Below are 17,982 nucleotides of genomic sequence, written 5' to 3'. Positions count from 1 at the left end.
GGTACAAAGTATAGTTAGCAGAATTAGGAGAAAAAATTATACAATAATAATATTATAAAGATAATTAGCACTGGCCCTGGATTCTGGAGGACTTGAGTTCAAATCCAGCTTCAGAAACTTGACACTTACTAGCTGTGTGACCCTGGGCAACTCACTTAACCCTTATTGCCCTCCCCCCAAAGATAATTGACCTTTAAAGGCTTAGTAACCCTGATACAACGACCAATCACAATTCCAAAAGACTCATGATGGAACGTTTTTTCCACATCTATATAAAGAGCTGATTGATTCAGAGTGAAAACTGAAACATGGTTTCTTCCCTTTTTTCTCATTTTCTTTATATTTTTTTGGACATGGCTAATGAGGACATTTGTTTTTCATGACTCTATACACTTGTAAAGTGTTTTGTTTTTCTTGCCTTCTCAATGGGTAGGGAGAGAATTTGAAATTGAAATTTATTTGAAAATAAAATTGAATTTTAAAAAATTACTTCAGTTCCTACATAGTATTAATCATGTCAATTTCAAATTCAAAGACCCCACTTGCTCCTCAGGGATTCCCCCCCTGGGCTAGCATTCAGCCTGGATTCATACATTCCTTGATCCCCTTGTTTCAAGCTCCCAGGTTGGGCATTCGACTCCTTTCATCTAGAATTGAAAAGAACAAATGAAACAGACTCTAGGGATATTTCTTGAGGCCACCTAGCCTAAGGTGAGGGGAAAAGTGGGGAGGAGAAAGTGGCCCTCAGGCCCTACCTCCTTAACATAAGGAGTCAACTGCTATAAGTAAGGTAAACCTTTACCCTTAGACAAGAATGCTAGAAAGTAATTGTGCTATGTCAGGTAGTTTTAAAGATATATACAGCTCTGGCTTCACAGTCAGTGAAGAAAAGGCTATTCCCAACCATGTTAGGCCAATAAATGATGTCTATGTATATCCCAGTTCTCCTGTCTCCCAAGAACAGGTCCCAAGCATCTCCCACATGTTGGGCACATGCCAATCCCTGTTACATAAGGAAGATTTTCATCTGGATCATGGAATTCAGGAAAGTTTCTTTAGAGAGGTTTCAATAGGCAATTTTAAGGAAACTTTGGGAACAATGACCATTTAATGGCTTTTTTTGGAAAATGATCCAGGGATGTCTATTTTTCTGCTCTCTTCTTATTGTAAAATTTATCTACACTAAGTATAGGCATGAGAGAATAAGTTAGTCTTTCTGTTTTTGAAAGCAAAAAATATTTCTGTTTTCTTAAGCATCCATCTCATCATCCCCAAAAGCTTTGCCTTGTACCCTGATGCTATAGAAAGCATACCTGCCTCTAACAAGCGTATACCAACCCTTACTTCCACTAATTTTTTTCATCTTTTGATCTCATACAACATTACAAATTAATGGTGTCCAAGAGCCTCAAAAGCTTTGGCTTGAATAGGCATCCAAACTCAAAGGCACATAGTGCTGAGTTGGGCCTTGAATTCACAAAATCAAAAGTCTTTCCATCCCAGCAACCAGTTCTTCACACTGACATATAACAGTGAATTGCAGCTATCTGGTGAACCCTATTTCCCCCTCTCATTAGTCATCTCTCAGGTTTGTGGGGCCTGAAGCTGAAGTTTAACTATGGGGTCATGTTATAAAATGCCAGCATCCAAATGAATTTTGTCCTTCAAAGAAGCCTCTCAGTCAGTAGATAGATAATTTGATGGATGGATGGATGGATGGATGGATGGATGGATGGATGGATGGATGGATGGATGGATGGATGGATGGATGGATGGATGGATGTTATTGATGTCAAATCATTTCAGTTGTGTCCAACACTGCATAACACCATTTGGGGTTTTTCTAGCAAAGGTACTGGAATAGTTCGCCATTTTCTTCTCTAGGTCATTTTACAAATGAGGAAAATGAGGCAAACAGGGTTAAGTGACTTGCCCAGTTATACAACTAGTAAGTGTCTGAAACTGAATTTAAACTCAGGTCCTCCTGACTCCAGGGCCAGCATTCTATCTACTGTACCACATAGACTGATAAATAGTTGAATATTAATTAAGTATTTACTGTGTGCCAAATACCATGCTAATTGCCAGGAATATAATTACAAGCAAAAAGATAGTCTTTATCCTCAAGGAATTTACATTGTAGTGGGAGAAGACAATACATAATATGGAGGGAAGGGCATGGAGGGGAAGGTGCAGATGTGACCTGGGGCACCATGGGCTGGTCAGAGTTTTGTTTGTTTTTTTTCATAATCCAAGAATCTTTCTATTATGTTTTTTAGTCATTTATGCCATTAATTCATAGGGGATTGGTTCCAGCAGCTCGGGTTCCTTGCCATTGGTCCTCACAAAGTGTGCTTCTCTGGGTGGAGCAGGCTGACATTTCAATTGAACCCACGTGCCTTTTTCTTTGGCTTCCTTCTTCTTCTGGTCATTTTCTTTTACCCTCTTCAGGAAGCTATCTCTGCTCTTAGAATGCTTAATATGCTCAATACGCACATTAATTCTTTTGGCTAGAATCTTGCCCTTAACCTGTTTGTTTACAACAATGCCTACAGCATGTTGAGTAACATTATAGACCCGTCCAGTCTTGCCATGGTAACATTTGTGGGGCATTCCTTGCTGAACTGTGCCTATACCCTTGATATCTACAATATCACCTTTCTTGTATATTCGCATATACGTAGCCAAAAGGACAACGCCATGTTTTCTAAAGGGCCTAGAAAACATGTAACGTGTTCCTCTCCTTTTTCCTTTTGTGTTCGTCATTTTGGCAACTCACTGGAATATGGCGGAGCCGGCGGAAAGCTGGTCAGGGTTTTAAGAAAGCATGATGGCGGATGTGATGGCTAAACTCTCCTCTCTCCTTCCTTCCTGTCCTGCCCTTGGCTACCTAAGCACATGACACCCCTTCATAACTATGGCATAGATTAGTAAGACAGTGGGGAAAGTCTGAGGCTAAACACAGGGATAAAATCTTTAGGTAGAACTCATCTGACTAAGTTCACAGGTATGCGGTCTACCTGGGCATAAATATAGCTTGTGAGAAATTGAATCACTAAAAGCCGAGGATCGTCTGTGATGTGAGGATACCTTCTAAAAAGCAAACAAGTCAGTCTTCTTGCCCAGGTGTTCCTTACTTACTCCTTCTGATGTTTATAGGTTTTTTTCTTTTCTATTGTTATTCTCTTGGGCCTTGAGCAGAATTTGATCACTTATGAAATTTAACTGTAAGGATGCAAAAGCTTTGCTGTCAGAGGTGGCCAGCTTGTGGGTATTCTCCCTCCCACCTAAACTTTTTCTAGTAACTTTTTGAGGCTAGCTTCCAAATAACTTATTTTGCTAGGTATCAATAGGATAAGAACTGAAAAGGCAAATGGATGTGTACACCTGTGGTAGGTGTATGTATATGTGTGTGTTTGTGTCTCAGAAAAATTCATTGGAAGGTACTGATCATGTAGAACAATGGCATGGACCTTTCCAATAGAAGGGGCAAGTCCAGGAATTCTTACAGCTTCCTGAGCAGTCCATATGAGTACCAAATAAGCAGACTGTGAAACCTATTAACAACAGAACCAAAGATTTTAACTAGCCCAAAGCATCTAACCTGTGTGGTCTTGGTCTGAAGGACTGATAACATCCCCCCAGGCAGTAGCAGCAGGAATACAGCAGCAGCTGCTGTAAGAAGCCCAAAGGGCAGTAGCGGAGGCAGAAACATGTCTATGTATGAGCCAAAGCTGAGAGTAGGAAGTCCACAAATAATAGCAACAGAAGCAGAAGACCACAGTAGAGCACAAGCACAAGCTCCAAAATAGGATATGTAGGGTCACCAACATGCACACAAGAGTCCCTGGACCAAGCCAAGGTACTTCCAGAGTTAGTGCCAGTAAATTTTTAATAATTAACTCATTACAAAGTACTCATTGGGGCGGCTAGGTGGCGCAGTGGATAAAGCACCAGCCCTGGATTCAGGAGTACCTGAGTTCAAATCCTGCCTCAGACACTTAACACTAGCTGTGTGACCCTGGGCAAGTCACTTGACCCCCACTGCCCTGCAAAAAACAAAACAAAACAAAAAAAACTTTCGTAAGTCTAGACTATCAACAAAACATAAAATGAAGCCCTGGTTTGTAGGGCTTGCTGACTTCTGTGGTTTCAATGCTCACACTAAAAATTTAACAGTTGGCTTGCAGGTTGGAACTAGCTCTAGCACACCCCCTGAGGCATCCCCAGCTGTGCTAAAAGGCAGAATCTAAAACTGTTCTCTATCTCAGAGCATGAGTTTTCTGGGAAATTGCTCACTCTCCCACCAGCACATGGAAGAGTTTGTGGGAGATCGTATCCATTTGTGCATGGGGTATAGAGTGGAGCTGAGAATGATTCCATTGCTTGATTTTTCCCCTGTTACTTATTTTACTGTTCTGTTGCCAGTTAAATATTTTGCTATTTAATTTATGGTCCCTGCCTGGTCTGTTGGTAGAGGAAGTATGAGCTGAATATTACACTCACATGAGCTCAAGTAACATTGTGATTTTAGAGAAGAGACCCATTAAGGAATGAGATTGAATTTAATTATGATCATTCTTTGTTGTTACTAATTACAATTAATAATAGCCTAAATCAAAGGAGAATGGACTTCATAAAGATCAGAAATAAGACTTTAAAAAAGAACACAAGAGTAACTTGTAAAGATGAAATAAATGTGAAAGTAGAGTAGAACACAAAACTAACAGAATTTGAATGCACAATATACATTGAACAGTCACATATTTGCACAGATGGATTCCAGTATAAAAGTGCATTCTGAACACCCTTTTAACCATACTAGGTACTTACATGAAACCTACTTAACATATACAAAAATTTACCAGACCACAATTTTGCCAACTCACTTCCTCCCAAGAAGTTCACATCTATTTTGCAAGCAATAAAGTAGTTAACTAGCAAAGATATAAGGCTTTAAGTTTTTGTAAATATTTTCTCATTTTATCTTCACAACAACCATGAAAGGCAGGTGCTATTATTATTCCCCATTTACAGATGAAGAAACTGAGACCACTAAGGGTGAAATGACCTGCCCAGAATCATAAAGCTAGTGTCTGAGGTCAGATTTGAACTCAGAACTTCCTAAATCTAGGTTCAACACTCCATCAATTGTATAGTCTAAAAGCATTGTGTATATTATGTAAATGTTATATAAATGTTTATTATTGTTATTTAAGTAATAAATGAAAGGTACCATTCCATAATGTATACAGAGACTGGCCCTGGAAGAATCAGGGAGACCTGGGTTCAAGTTTAATTTCTGATCCACACTAGTTCTGTGATCACAGGCAAGTCTTCTTCAATTTTTTTTTTGCAGGGCAATGAGGGTTAAGTGACTTGCCCAGGGTCACATAACTAGTAAGTATCAAGTGGTTTTTGAGGTCGGATTTGAACTCAGGTCCTCCTGAATCCAGAGCCAGTGTTTTATCCACTGCATCACCTATCTGCCCCCCTTTCTACAATTTTTTGACACTGATTCTCAAGACCAAAAAAAAAAAAAAAAGCAATAAATGAATTTTAAAAGGATGCTTTACTATAGACCCAATCTAATGTTGATAATGAATGGTGCTAGTAGCAGCAGCTTAAATATATAGCAATTTATAGTTAGAATGAATGAATGATGTATTTATTGAAATTTGTGGAGAAATGGCTATTTGCCAAACTAATAGAAATAGAAGACCTAGGAGAGTTCATTGCTGCAAGATCCAAGTTTAATGGGCCACCTTATTCTTGTTTTTAATGGAAAATGAAATCTGCATTTGAAAAACTACTTTGATTATTTTTGCCTAGTGTTTTTTAAAGAGCTAATTTTCTTCTTAACCCAATCCTCTTATAGAACCTTTCCTTGTGACACAGCAAACATTTAAGCAAAGCCAATGAACATAGCAACCATGTCTGCTGATGTATATCTCATCCCAGATCCATAGTCTGCACCTCTTTATTAGGAGATGGAAAGTAAGGAAAATTTGCACTATTAAGAGCATATTTAAAATACTCATTTAGTAGTAAAGCATATATAAGATAAAAAATCACATACAAAGAATTCACATAGACACATAGTATAGGTTTTCTGTTTAGAATTTTATTTTCCAAATTACATGAAAAAACAAATTTTGACATCACTTTTTAAAAACTTTGCATTTCAACTTCTTTCTCCCTTACTTCCCACCCCACCCCCAAGAACTCAAGCAATTCAATATAATTCAATATACATGAGTAGTCATGGAAAACATCTCTACATTAGCCAAGTTGTGAGTGAAAACAGAAAAAAACAAAACTTCAGATTAAGGAACTATAAAAAAATTATACTTCAATCTGTTTTCAGATACTATCAGTTCTTTCTCTGTAGATGGATTGCAATTTTCATAAGTCCTTCAGAGTTATATTGGATCATTGCATTGCTGAAAATAACCACATCCTTCCCAGCAGATCATTGCACACTGCTGCATTGTACACTGCTGCATACAGTACATTTCACTCTGCTTCAGTTCATGTAGGTCTTTCCAGGTTTTTCTGATAGCATCCTGTTCATCATAACCTTTATATAGTACCTTAAACTTGACAAAGGATTTTCTTCACAATAGCCCAGCAAAGTAGGTAGCATACATTTTGCCATTATGATCAATCATCATAACTATTTCCCTCCATCCTATTCCCTTCCCAGGATATTTACTCTATTTTCTATCTTATTTTACCCTATTCCTCCTCAAAAGTGTTTTGCTTCTGACTGTCCCCTCCCCCAATCTCCCCTCCCTTCTTTCACCCTTCCTTCCTTATCCTCTTCCCCTCCAACTTTCCTGAAGGGTTAGATAGATTACTCCTCTCAATTGTGTGTGTATGTTATTCCATCCTTGAGCCAACTCTAATGAGATTAAGGTCTTTGAGCTAATTCTGTGTTCTAAATTTTCTTCATCCCTCCCTGTAAAATCAAGCAATTCAATATAAGTCATACATGTGCAGTTATGCAGAACATCTTCACCTTCCTAGATAATGTTTTGCTTTTTACTGTTCCCTACCCCAATCTGCCCTTTACTCCTTCCACTCTCCCCCACTCCAACCCCCACCATCTCTTTCCCCTCCTACTTTCCCTCAGGGCAAAATATATTACCATACCCACTTGAGTATGTATGTTATTCCCTCTTTTAGCCAATTCTGATTATAGTAAGGTTCACTCACTCCCCCACTCCTTCCCCCTCTTCCCCTCCCCTCCATAAGCTTTTTCTTGTTACTTTTATGTGAGCTGCTTTTCCCCAGTCTACCTCTCCCTTTCCCTTTTTTCCTGTACATTCCTTTTACCCCTTAACTTTATTTTAAAGATGTCATCGTGGGTCAGCTATGTGACACAGTGGACAAAGCACCAGCCCTGGACCCTGGAGTCCCTGAGCCCAAATCCTACCCCAAACATAAGCCACTCCACCCTGCTTGCCCCACAAAGAACAAGGATAAACAAAAAATAAATGCTTTACAGATATCATCCCTTCATAATCAGTTCGTACCTATGTCTTTTGTCTAAGTATATTCCTTTCAGCTGCCCTAATACTAAGAAAGTTCTTATGAGTTAGAAGTATTATCTTCCCATGTAGGAAAGTAAACAGTTGAATCTTAATATCCCTCATGATTTCTTTTTCCTGTTTACCTTTTTATGCTTCTCTAGGGTCTTGTATTTGAAAGTCAAATTTTCTATTCAGTTCAGGTCTTTTTATCATTGAAGTCCCATTTTTTCCTCTGAAAGATTATAATTAGTTTTGCTGGGCAGGTGATTTTTGGCTGTAGTCCTAATTCCTTTGTCCTCCAGAATATCATATTCTATGCCCTCCAGTCCTTTAATGTAGATGCTGCTAGATCTTGTGTTATCCTTACTGTTGTGATGTTTAAAATCTAAATTGTGGTCGCCTTAAATTAGAAGCTTCAGCACCAGTCTTTGGGCATTAAACATTTATTAAGCATACAGATATTTACAAGGAGTTCAGAAAGTTAAGAAAAAGAAGTCCTACCTAGCCTAGAGTTCTAGCCTGGTCGGGTTCTTCCTGAAATCCTCCTCCACAAGCCTGCTTTAATCAGGAACTCTCTAGCAAACTGATTGTGGAAGCTTTTTATAGGTCTGGAACAGAGGTCTAAGCACTGCTTCAAGCTGATTGGCATCATCCAAATCCATTGGTTTTGAAGGTGTTCTGAAGTTGAGTTCACAATCTAGCTTCTGAGAAAAATACCTTCTTAAGGGATAGCCAGGTGTGATTATAATCCAATTAATTTGAAGTAGGCTTAATCAGTAGTCAATCACTCTCACTTGATTCAATCAGTCTAGATTAATCTCCAGGTGGGTCTTTGAGTATCTGCCAAATCCCATTATTTCATCACACTATAGCTCCACAGTATTTGAATTCCTTTTTTCTAGTTGCTTGCAATATTTACTCCTTGACCTCTGATCTCTGGAATTTGGCTATAATATTCCTGGAAGGTTTTCTTTTGTGCTCTCTTTCAGGAGGTGACCAGTGGATGCTTTCAATAATTTCTATTTTACCTTCTGCTTCTAGAATATCAGGGCAATTTTCCCTAACAATTTCTTGAAAGATGGTGTCTAAACTCTTATTTTGGTCATGGTTTTCTGGTAGCCCAATGATTTTCAAATTATCTCTCCTGGATCTATTTTCCAGGTCAACTGTTATTCCAAGGAGATATTTCATATTTCCCTCTATTATTTTATTCATTTGGATTTGCTTTACTGTGTATTGCTTTCTCATAAAGTCACTAGTTTCCATTTGTTCAATCCTAATTCTTAGGCAATTATTTTCTTCTGTGAGCTTCTGTATCTCCTTTTCCATTTGGCTTTTCAAGTTGTTGACTTTTTTCTCATTACTTTCCTGCATCACTCTTATTTGTCTTTCCATTTTTTTCCTCTACCTCTCTAAATCTTCCTTCTATCTCTCCTACTTTCTCTTCAAAGTCCCTTTTTAGCACTTCAGTGGCCTGAGACCAATTCCTATTTTTCTTGGAAGCTTTGTATGTAGGGGCCCTGAGGTTGCTATCCTCTTCTGAGGGTGCACCTCAATCTTCTTTATCACTAAAGAAACTTTCAATAATTCTCAGCTTTCTTTGCTTGTTCATCTTGTCATCTTTTACTTGACTTTTTTTTTGGGGGGGGGCAATGGGGGTTAAGTGACTTGACCAGAGTCACACAGCTAGTAAGTGTCAAGTATCTGAGGCCAGATTTGAACTCAGGTCTTCCTGAATCCAGGGCCTGTGCTTTATCTACTGTGCCACATAGCTGCCCCTTTACTTGACTTTTAACTCCCTCTTACAGTGGGGCCCTACTTCCAAGCTACACTGTCTCAAGCTTCAGAGGGTCCAAGGTGTTTATGTTTGAGGGAGGGCAGGCTTTTCTCTTGCCTGGCCTGTTCTGTTGTCTGAAGATAACCTCAAGTCAACTTTCAAATTAACCAGCCAGAAAAACTTTGTGTGCTGTGGTTTTTAGCTCTGATGACCCTATGCACATCCCCCGATTGGGCCCTGTGCCACTCAAGATTTCTTCCTAGTTCCCTGCTGGGGTGAGATAGCCAAATTCCTCCTTAGGTCCCATAGATACCCTTGTATTTTACACTACCCCTCCCACCCCCACCTGCCAGCTGTTCAGGCCTCTTACCTGATCATAAGCTTAGTTCTAGAAGATGCTGGTACTGAAACTGATTCAGAGGCTGGGAATAAGTTCCTCTGGCACAGTGTGCCTGGGGTCTTTGTTGGTGTGATTGCAGGGTCGGACTCTTCTTACAGCCCAGCATGGGCCCCCTCTATACTGTCTTTGGCTGGAAAATATTCTCAGTCCTTCTTTTTGTGGGTTTTGCTGCTTCAGGCATTGTTTTATGGCTGTTTGGGGGGTAATTGTGTCAGGAGCTCTGTGCCTTTAATATCTTTTCTCTGCCATCTTGGATCATAATGTAGTTTTGCCACCTTTAATTAGCTAGGTCCCTTGGAATAGGTTATAAGTTATATCCATTTGGTTAGAGCACAAACCTGAGTTCTGAACCTGAAAATGAGTCATCAGGTTCTCTATTTGTGCCATTTAGATTTTCTTTGTCCCATGGGCACAGACCACACACCCAACTCCAGCCATGTGTGGTAGGACTAATATTTCTTAGTGGTATTCTGATGCAACTTCTTTCCCCCCTCCCACAACTTGGGGTAGGCTAAGGCTATGCCATCTTTCCTCCTCTCACAGAAGACTTCCATTTCCTGGGATTTGATTAGCATCAGCTTTTTGGTCATTTAAAATCCCAGTCCTGTCCAGATCAGGAGCCTTTTTTGACCTGGTGGATTTCTGAAACCCATAGAGGTGCCCATATTGCCCTTCACCATAGTTTGCCTAATGACCAGATTCATTTACATAATGAGATAAGAGAAGTTGAGGGCCATTATGTCATTTTCATCATCATCTTCTCCTCCTCCTTCTCCTTTCCTAGCTGTGTTAGTGGAAAATAAACCTCTTTTTAAAAAATAAATCAATAAACCTCTTTCAGTTAACTGTTCATGACTTGCATGTGCCTCATTTCATTTCAACATTGAACCTGAACCAAGAGAGTGCTGATGTTAGAGTCACCTTCAGCATGATGGCAGGAGGGAGACTGCAGATGGAACAATTCAAATCCATTACCAGACCAGATGAGGAATTGTTTTAAGTAGCCTCATCATATAAAAAGAACAAGATGCTATCATTAACCTTAAGTTTACAGTAAATGGGCATTATGCCCTCCAAAGCATGGCACCTGAACAAACATTAAGTCTGACCTTAAACCCTTCAAAGAATAGAGCCAACCTAAATAAGGATATACTCCAAGTTGATTACCAAAGGGTGAGATCAATCTATAATGAGGCTGGCAGAAAATTCTAAACATGTTCAAACACCTAGTTGTTTCATTTCTCCACCTTCCCTCCACCCCACCAAGCACAGGTGCAGATATGTGAGCATACACACATGTTTTTTTGTGGGTGGGTACTTTTTTTAAAGGCCATTAACACATAATAACAACAATCAATAACCACAGTCAAATAAAAAGCAATATACTTTAGGGGTCTGAAGGAATTGTAAAATATTCAACTGGCTTAATTTCCAAACTTTATTGGGGAAATACAATTTTGAAATATGCCTCAATTCCAGTTACATTTTATGTTAAGGAAGAGAAAAGGAATGAATAAAAGAAGGAAAACATAGAAGGAAAGAAAGGACAGATACAAATAAGGAATATGAGGTAAAAAGACTGAAGGGGAAAGAAAAAGAATATTTTCTCCCCTCCTACCCAAAGGGCTACTACTTCTCACAATTTTATCCTGTTGTTTCAAAACTCTGTATCATGAAGGTGGGGGATGGTTAGATCAAATATATGACAATCCCTATGTGGGGCCAAGATTGAATTAAGACATAGGTTATGGAAGTTGAAGAGTGTATTTGAGGGGGAAATACACATACATACACATACACACATATATAATATGTGTATTATATATCACACACATATGTGTATGTATCATATACATATACATACACATGTGTGCATATGTGCATATTAAATAAGGTTATGGGTTGAGGTAAAGAGGAAAACTGTGAACCAGATGGACATGTGAGCTTAGCCTTGAAGGCACCAAGGATGCTAAGAGGTGGAGGTGAAGAGAGTACTCTTCAGGTGTCTGGGAAAGCCTGTGCAAGAATTAAAACACAAAATTTGGAACAGTAAACAGGCCAGTTTTTTTTTTTTTTGGAATGTAGCATTTGTGAGGAAGCTTATGTCCCCAGAAAATAGATTGGATTATGAAGAATTTAAAATGTCAAACCAAGTACTTTATATTTCATGCAAGAGGTAATAGAAAGCCATTGAAGATTCTTGGGCAGGAAAGTAACATGGTCAGACTTGTGCTTATCAAAGCTTATTTAAGCAATTAGCTAAAAATACCACCCTCTTCCCTCTCCCATCCTGGGTTGCTTCTTATTTAAGCAGCTAGATGGTACAGTGGATAGAGGGCAATGTGGCAACTTAGATTCAGGAAGACCTGAATTCAATAGACAGCTCTTATGTGTGACCCAGAACAAGTCATTTAGCCTCTTTAGTAAAATGAAGATAATAATAACATCTACTTCAAAGGGTGGTTGTGATGATCAAGTGAATTAACACGTGTAAGCCCTTTGGAAACCTTAAAGCACTATATAAATATTCACTAATTATTCTTACAATTACTACCATCAAAGACTGTTATGTCAACAATATTCCAAGCCCACTTCCCAAGTCCCTGTCTGGATCAACAGTACTCACACACCTTTATTCTAACAAAACAGTCCCTATTTCCCCTCCAGCCAAAATCTCCGTTTTCCAACTTGTCCATTTCTATGGAAAATACCTCCATCATTCTAACCACCCAGGTTCATGGCTTAAGCGTCATGCTACCCTTGGGGTTAAGTGACTTGACCTGGGTCACACAGCTAGCAAGTGTCTGAGGCCTGATTTAAACTCAAGTCCTCCTGATTTCAGGGCTGGTGCTCTATCCACTGTACCACCCAGCTGCCCCTGCACCCCTCTTTTCTATTCCATATCCAAACAGTTGAAAAATCTTGCTGATTGTACCTTCAGAACACATTTCACATCTGAATTGTACTATTAGGTGACGGGACAGTAACTAAGATCTCTTGTCCTTTCCCACCAGCATTTAGCAGCAAATAGTTTCAAAATGAGTGTCATTTGTGGTAAGCCTATGACCACATCAGAAAATGAAACACAACTCATTCACAAAATTTAATGGAGGTTATTTTGAGGTGTACTTCTCACATAGGGAGGGTGCTTGTTCTCAAATGGGTAGGAATACTGTTACTCATGAGCTACTTGGTGATTTACAGGTGATGTATGTGCCCCTTCCCCCACTTCTCAGAAGTGTCTGGTTTGGGGCCCACTGCTGATCCCAGTAGTGAGAACATTTCAGCTGGGATATAAATACCCTAAGTTTGTAGCATCCTGAGATAGGGCTTTGTTTCTTTGTTTGTTCCTTAAATACAAGAAGAAATCTTACTTTCTCACCTGGACTGTGAAGTATCTATCAGTTCTCTTCTCATCTGACATCTTTACCACGTGAGTTTTGTGGTGTCAGGGGCCAGACTTAGCAGTCTGGGGGCTTGACTCTATTTAGGGACATTTCTATCCAGTGCTGCCTTTAGACTTAGGCAAGCTAGGCCCCTACTCCAGGCTGTGCTTCAGGCCCCTCCCCCCACTTTGAGGACCTCTCCACACACATCCCAGGCACACAAAATGACTAAGATAAAAATGAAATGTGCAGAATAAAGCAAAATAATAACGAATGACTTGCACAACCTTGCCAACATTAGCTTATTTGTATTGTATGGGATACAGGAACATCTGAATGTACATCTAAATTAAGCCAGTTGATTGTCCTGGATTATGTGGCCTGACAGTGAAGCAGAGGCTGAGGGAGTGTGAGGAATACAGCCCAACAGAAGATGAAAAGCAGCTGTGAGTTCAGCTCCAGATGGGAGGCTCTCCATACCCCGCTCCATCAGGATGAATGGCTGGGGCCAATTCCAGCCACCACTGCCCCGCCCCCACGCCCAAGCTGCTGGTGCTGGAGGGGAGGGAATTCTCAGGCAGTCCTCAGAACACTCAGGCCAGATTGGGCCAGACTGGGCCGGACTGGACTGGACTTAGGCCCTACTAGTGTGACAAAGGGCCAAGCCAGAAGTGGAGCATTTGCTGGGAACAAGGGCATGCTTCCTCAGCATGACTTTTCTGCCCTGCAGAACCTCCCCATGGTCAGGGATTGCCTTGCCCCCCGTCCCAGGACACTGTGGACATCATGAAGCTGACCTTTAGAGGCATTCAAGACGTCCTCTGAGTGACAGTGAAAAATGGATGCAGCCAAAGACAATCAAGAGCTTTTCTCCACCAGCAGGATTAAGTGGGTAAGGGCAGAAGTGGCCCATTGATGTTGTGTTCCTTTCCCTAGTGCTTCTCTCCCTTCCACCCCTAAATGCCATGTTATGGTGCCAAGTATACAGGGGAGACCCACCAATAACAACAATATTTACATGGCACTTTAAAGCTTCTCTCATTTGATCTTCACAATAACCTATCCGGTACTGGGAGGTGGGTGCTATCATCATATTCATTTTTGCAGGACACTGAGAAAGAGAAATGCAAAGTGTCCGGGGTCACACAGCCAAGAGTGTCTGAGGCAGGATTTGAATTTAGGTCTTTCTAACTCCAATTCCAGCACCCTCACCATTTGGTCACCGTGACTAGATGATATCTCAGGCACTATCTTTAAAACCTTAGAAATCAAATTTGGATTTGGAAACATACTTTTTGGTTATCTGTAGGGGGGTTTTGGGGGTGGTCAGGGGGACTAGATGTAGTGGGTATAATCTGCAAGGAGGCAAATTTTAGTTCAGTGGAAAGAAATACAAGGAGCAGATTGTCTTAGAGCAGGTGGTCCTTGATACATGCTGGCCCATGCAACTGTAGGTAAGTCATTTAAAGTCTCACTGACATAGGCCGGTGTTCTCCAATCTATTTTGATAGCTTATCTTTATCAGTAAATATTTTTGTTTATGTATAAATTATTTACTACTACTGTACTAAGATGTCATTTTCTAAAAGATACACAAAAATAGACATTAAAAAGGTGATAAAGGTGAAACAATTTTAAAATATTTTATTTTTTAATAGTGCAAAAAGTTTTTGTTCTCACTAAAATTTTATTTTTTTTTGAGTATGAACACTGTGATTAAATATGCTGTATTAAAAAAACCCCATGTATGTGGTAGCAAATAGGGAAGATATAAATAATTATATTATATTAATTATATTAGCCATTAATTACTCAGTTAATTTGACCTCTATAGTCATCCAAGCATGTGATTTTTTATGGCTACTTAACTGAAACAATGACAAACAATAATAATATCATAAGTCAGTGAGCTTCTTCTATTAATTAGAAATTAATTAATTAAAATTAAATTACTGACTGAATGAACCTGTGAGTTCATTGGCATAGGGGACTCAAAGAGGGAAAATTCCCTCTACCAATGTAGGCCTGCATTTTCTCTGTAATTTATGGACTTAGAGGGTTACCTAGAGGAGGGCTTCTTAAACTTTTTGACCCCTTTTCACCTAAGAAATTTTCACATGACCCCAGGTATATAGGTATATAAAATAGGCATAGATAACCTTGTGCTGTTGCCAAATTTTCCATGATCCCCATATTCAGTTATGTGACCCCTTATGGGGTCTCAACCCCCAGTTTAAGAAGCCTTAGCTTCTCTCTTTCTTTTCTTTTTTTTTTTTTTGGTGAGGCAATTGGGGTTAAGTGACTTGCCCAGGGTCGTAGTAAGTGTCAAGCGTCTGAGGCCGGATTTGAACTCAGGTACTCCTGATTCCAGGGCTGGCACTCTATCCACTGTGCCACCTAGCTGCCCCTAGCTTCTCTCTTTTTACTGTCATACTGCTTTTTATGTGGCTTCTTTGGTGGAGTTATTTCATTCCATACTTTATCATCCTCACTCTCTCCTCTGGTCATCAGAGTCCAGTTGCAAGACAAAAGTCAAGACAACTGGTGAGGGACCAGTATGTCAGCCTAGAATGATAGGCTGGAACCAAAGAGAAAAACGCTTTAAATGCCAAATAGAGGATTTTGTATTTGATCCTAAAGGCCATGGAGAGGAACTGAAGCTTTTTGAGGAAAAGAATGATGCAATTAGGCCTGTACTTTGTGAAAAACAATTTAGCAGCTATATGAAGGATGAACTGGAGCAAGGTAGAGTTGGGTGCTTCCTTGAATTGTAACATGAGTGGTCAAGTGGACTATAGTAGTAATGCAAATTTAGGAAGTCATTTCAGCTCTGTGTGGTTCACTATTTTAAATCACAATACTGGTGCAGCTAGGTAGAGCAGTGGATAAAGCGCTGGTCCTGGATTCAGGAGGACCTGAGTTCAAATGCAGCCTCAGACACTTGATACTTACTAGCTGTGTGACCCTGGGCAAGTCGCTTAACCCCAGTTGCCTCACAAAAAAAAAAGAAAGAAAGAAAGAAAGAAAATCACAACATTTCTTAGGAGAAGGTAAATGTTATAAAACTACTTACCATAATATATCATCAGCAATTATTATATGTCACATAGTGCCATTTTACAATATATTTTAAAATTTGTTTGTATTGACAAGTGACCCATAAAAATATTTTCAGGGTTCCTACATTCTCTAGGAGTGAACCTGTTCCTATCTGTCCAAGTCAAGGATGGGAAAGGAGACCTTTATGAGTTATTAATTTGTGAACTTGTAGCTTTTGTTAAACATTGGGGTAAGAAGAAACTGGATCGAGTTTAAAAATTCTAGGCCACTAATAAAGTAAGAAGTCACAGAAGAATACAAAAAAGCCTTATAAAGTAATGTTCAGTTTTTTCAGTAGTATCTGACTTTCCATGACCCCATCTGGCATTTTATTGGCACAGAAACTAGAATGGTTCACCACTTTGCTCTCCAGCTCATTTTACAAATGAGGAAACTGAGGCAAACAGGGTTAAATGATTGCCCAAGGTTATATAATTATTATGTGTCTGAGGCAAGATTTGAACTCATCTTCCTGACTCCAGGCCTGGTATCATACAAATAGTAAAACAGATACAAGTTCAGGAAATTCATCAATATCATATTTAGTAGTGAATCTCATCTGTTTTTTGTAACTGCTAGTAAATAGATCGTTTAAGGTCCAAAATGGAAGGAGGACAACAAACTGAAGAAATATGGAGAATATGTTTATAGCAAATTGTTCTCACCACCAAGGAAAATAGAGCCACTACATTAAGATTCTAATACTATGTTCATTTTTTGCTGATTGTTAGAAAAGCATATTGATTCAGCAGAGCAAAATACCACCTTAAAAAGCTATCTTCTAACAAAGTCATTTATTTATATATTAACATCATGAATGATGCCTTGAAAGATATAATAACAAAAATAACCTTGTTCAACAATCTCCTGAGCCCATAAATCAGGCAAGAGAGAAGGGAAAAATACACAGGCCATCAGTATTCTTTTTTCACTCTTGTGGAATTCATCTAGTACCTAGTCAAAATTGAAGATTTTGAAGTCATGCAGAGATGTTCCTCTTTGCAAATTGTTCTGTTTGTATCAAGCTCAAGGACAGAAAAGAACCTCCTGGAAGGTATCTGTAACCAGTCAAAAATCTTGGCCTTATAATCCACATGGGAAAAAAATAGTGGATAAAGAAATCTGTTTTCTAGATTATGATGCACAGATAGGTAAGCAATGAATAGAATTTGTCTGTCCTTATGTGTGTGTAATTGTGTATATACGCATATATATGTATGCATATACATATGAGAATGGACATCCAGAAATTGCAAAGTTCCTCTTTAATAATCCCAAACATCTCTATGAAATAGTCAACCATCTTTTTAAGATAAAAATTCTACCAGTGCTTTTATATGGCTATGAGATTTGCAACATATAACAATCTCTGAAAAATTGAAAATGAGTCCCACAGAGCAGGCGGCAATCTATAACAAGTGATCAAAGAAGAGCAGGAGTAAAGAATGTCATCGGGGAGATGTATGATAGAAAAAGATGACCCGGTCACAGAGCAAGGGCAAAGGAGAGTAGGAAGGTAGACCAAGTATTCTACTGGTGACTTTAGAAATGCAAGGTGAAGTGAAGAAGAGCTCTAATATGTTGGATGGATTCCTTATGGGAAATTAGTAGGAGAAAATATGCAAGAGTTGCACAGGATAGGCATCCATGGATGCTATGGCAATTTGCACAGTTGAAGAAAATGCACAAATTGTTGATATTGTAGATCCGTTTGAGCATTTGAATTAATGAATGAATGATAAAACATTTATTAAGTTCTTGTTATGGGTCAAGCAATGGGAAATG

General features: G+C 39.2%; 1 protein-coding gene across 1 annotated transcript; it reads right to left on the bottom strand.

The window, feature by feature from the left end:
- Positions 1-2,283: 2,283 nt before the first annotated feature.
- On the bottom strand, positions 2,284-2,798 carry LOC122729836 (60S ribosomal protein L21-like). Its single transcript, XM_043968926.1, has one exon. The coding sequence runs from the start codon at positions 2,764-2,766 to the stop codon at positions 2,284-2,286; it is 483 nt and encodes a 160-aa protein (XP_043824861.1). The 5' UTR covers positions 2,767-2,798.
- Positions 2,799-17,982: the final 15,184 nt, after the last annotated feature.

This window comes from Dromiciops gliroides, chromosome 5, assembly GCF_019393635.1.
Source record: "Dromiciops gliroides isolate mDroGli1 chromosome 5, mDroGli1.pri, whole genome shotgun sequence".
Taxonomy (NCBI): Eukaryota; Metazoa; Chordata; class Mammalia; order Microbiotheria; family Microbiotheriidae; genus Dromiciops; species Dromiciops gliroides.
This window is presented reverse-complemented; position numbering and strand designations above follow the sequence as displayed.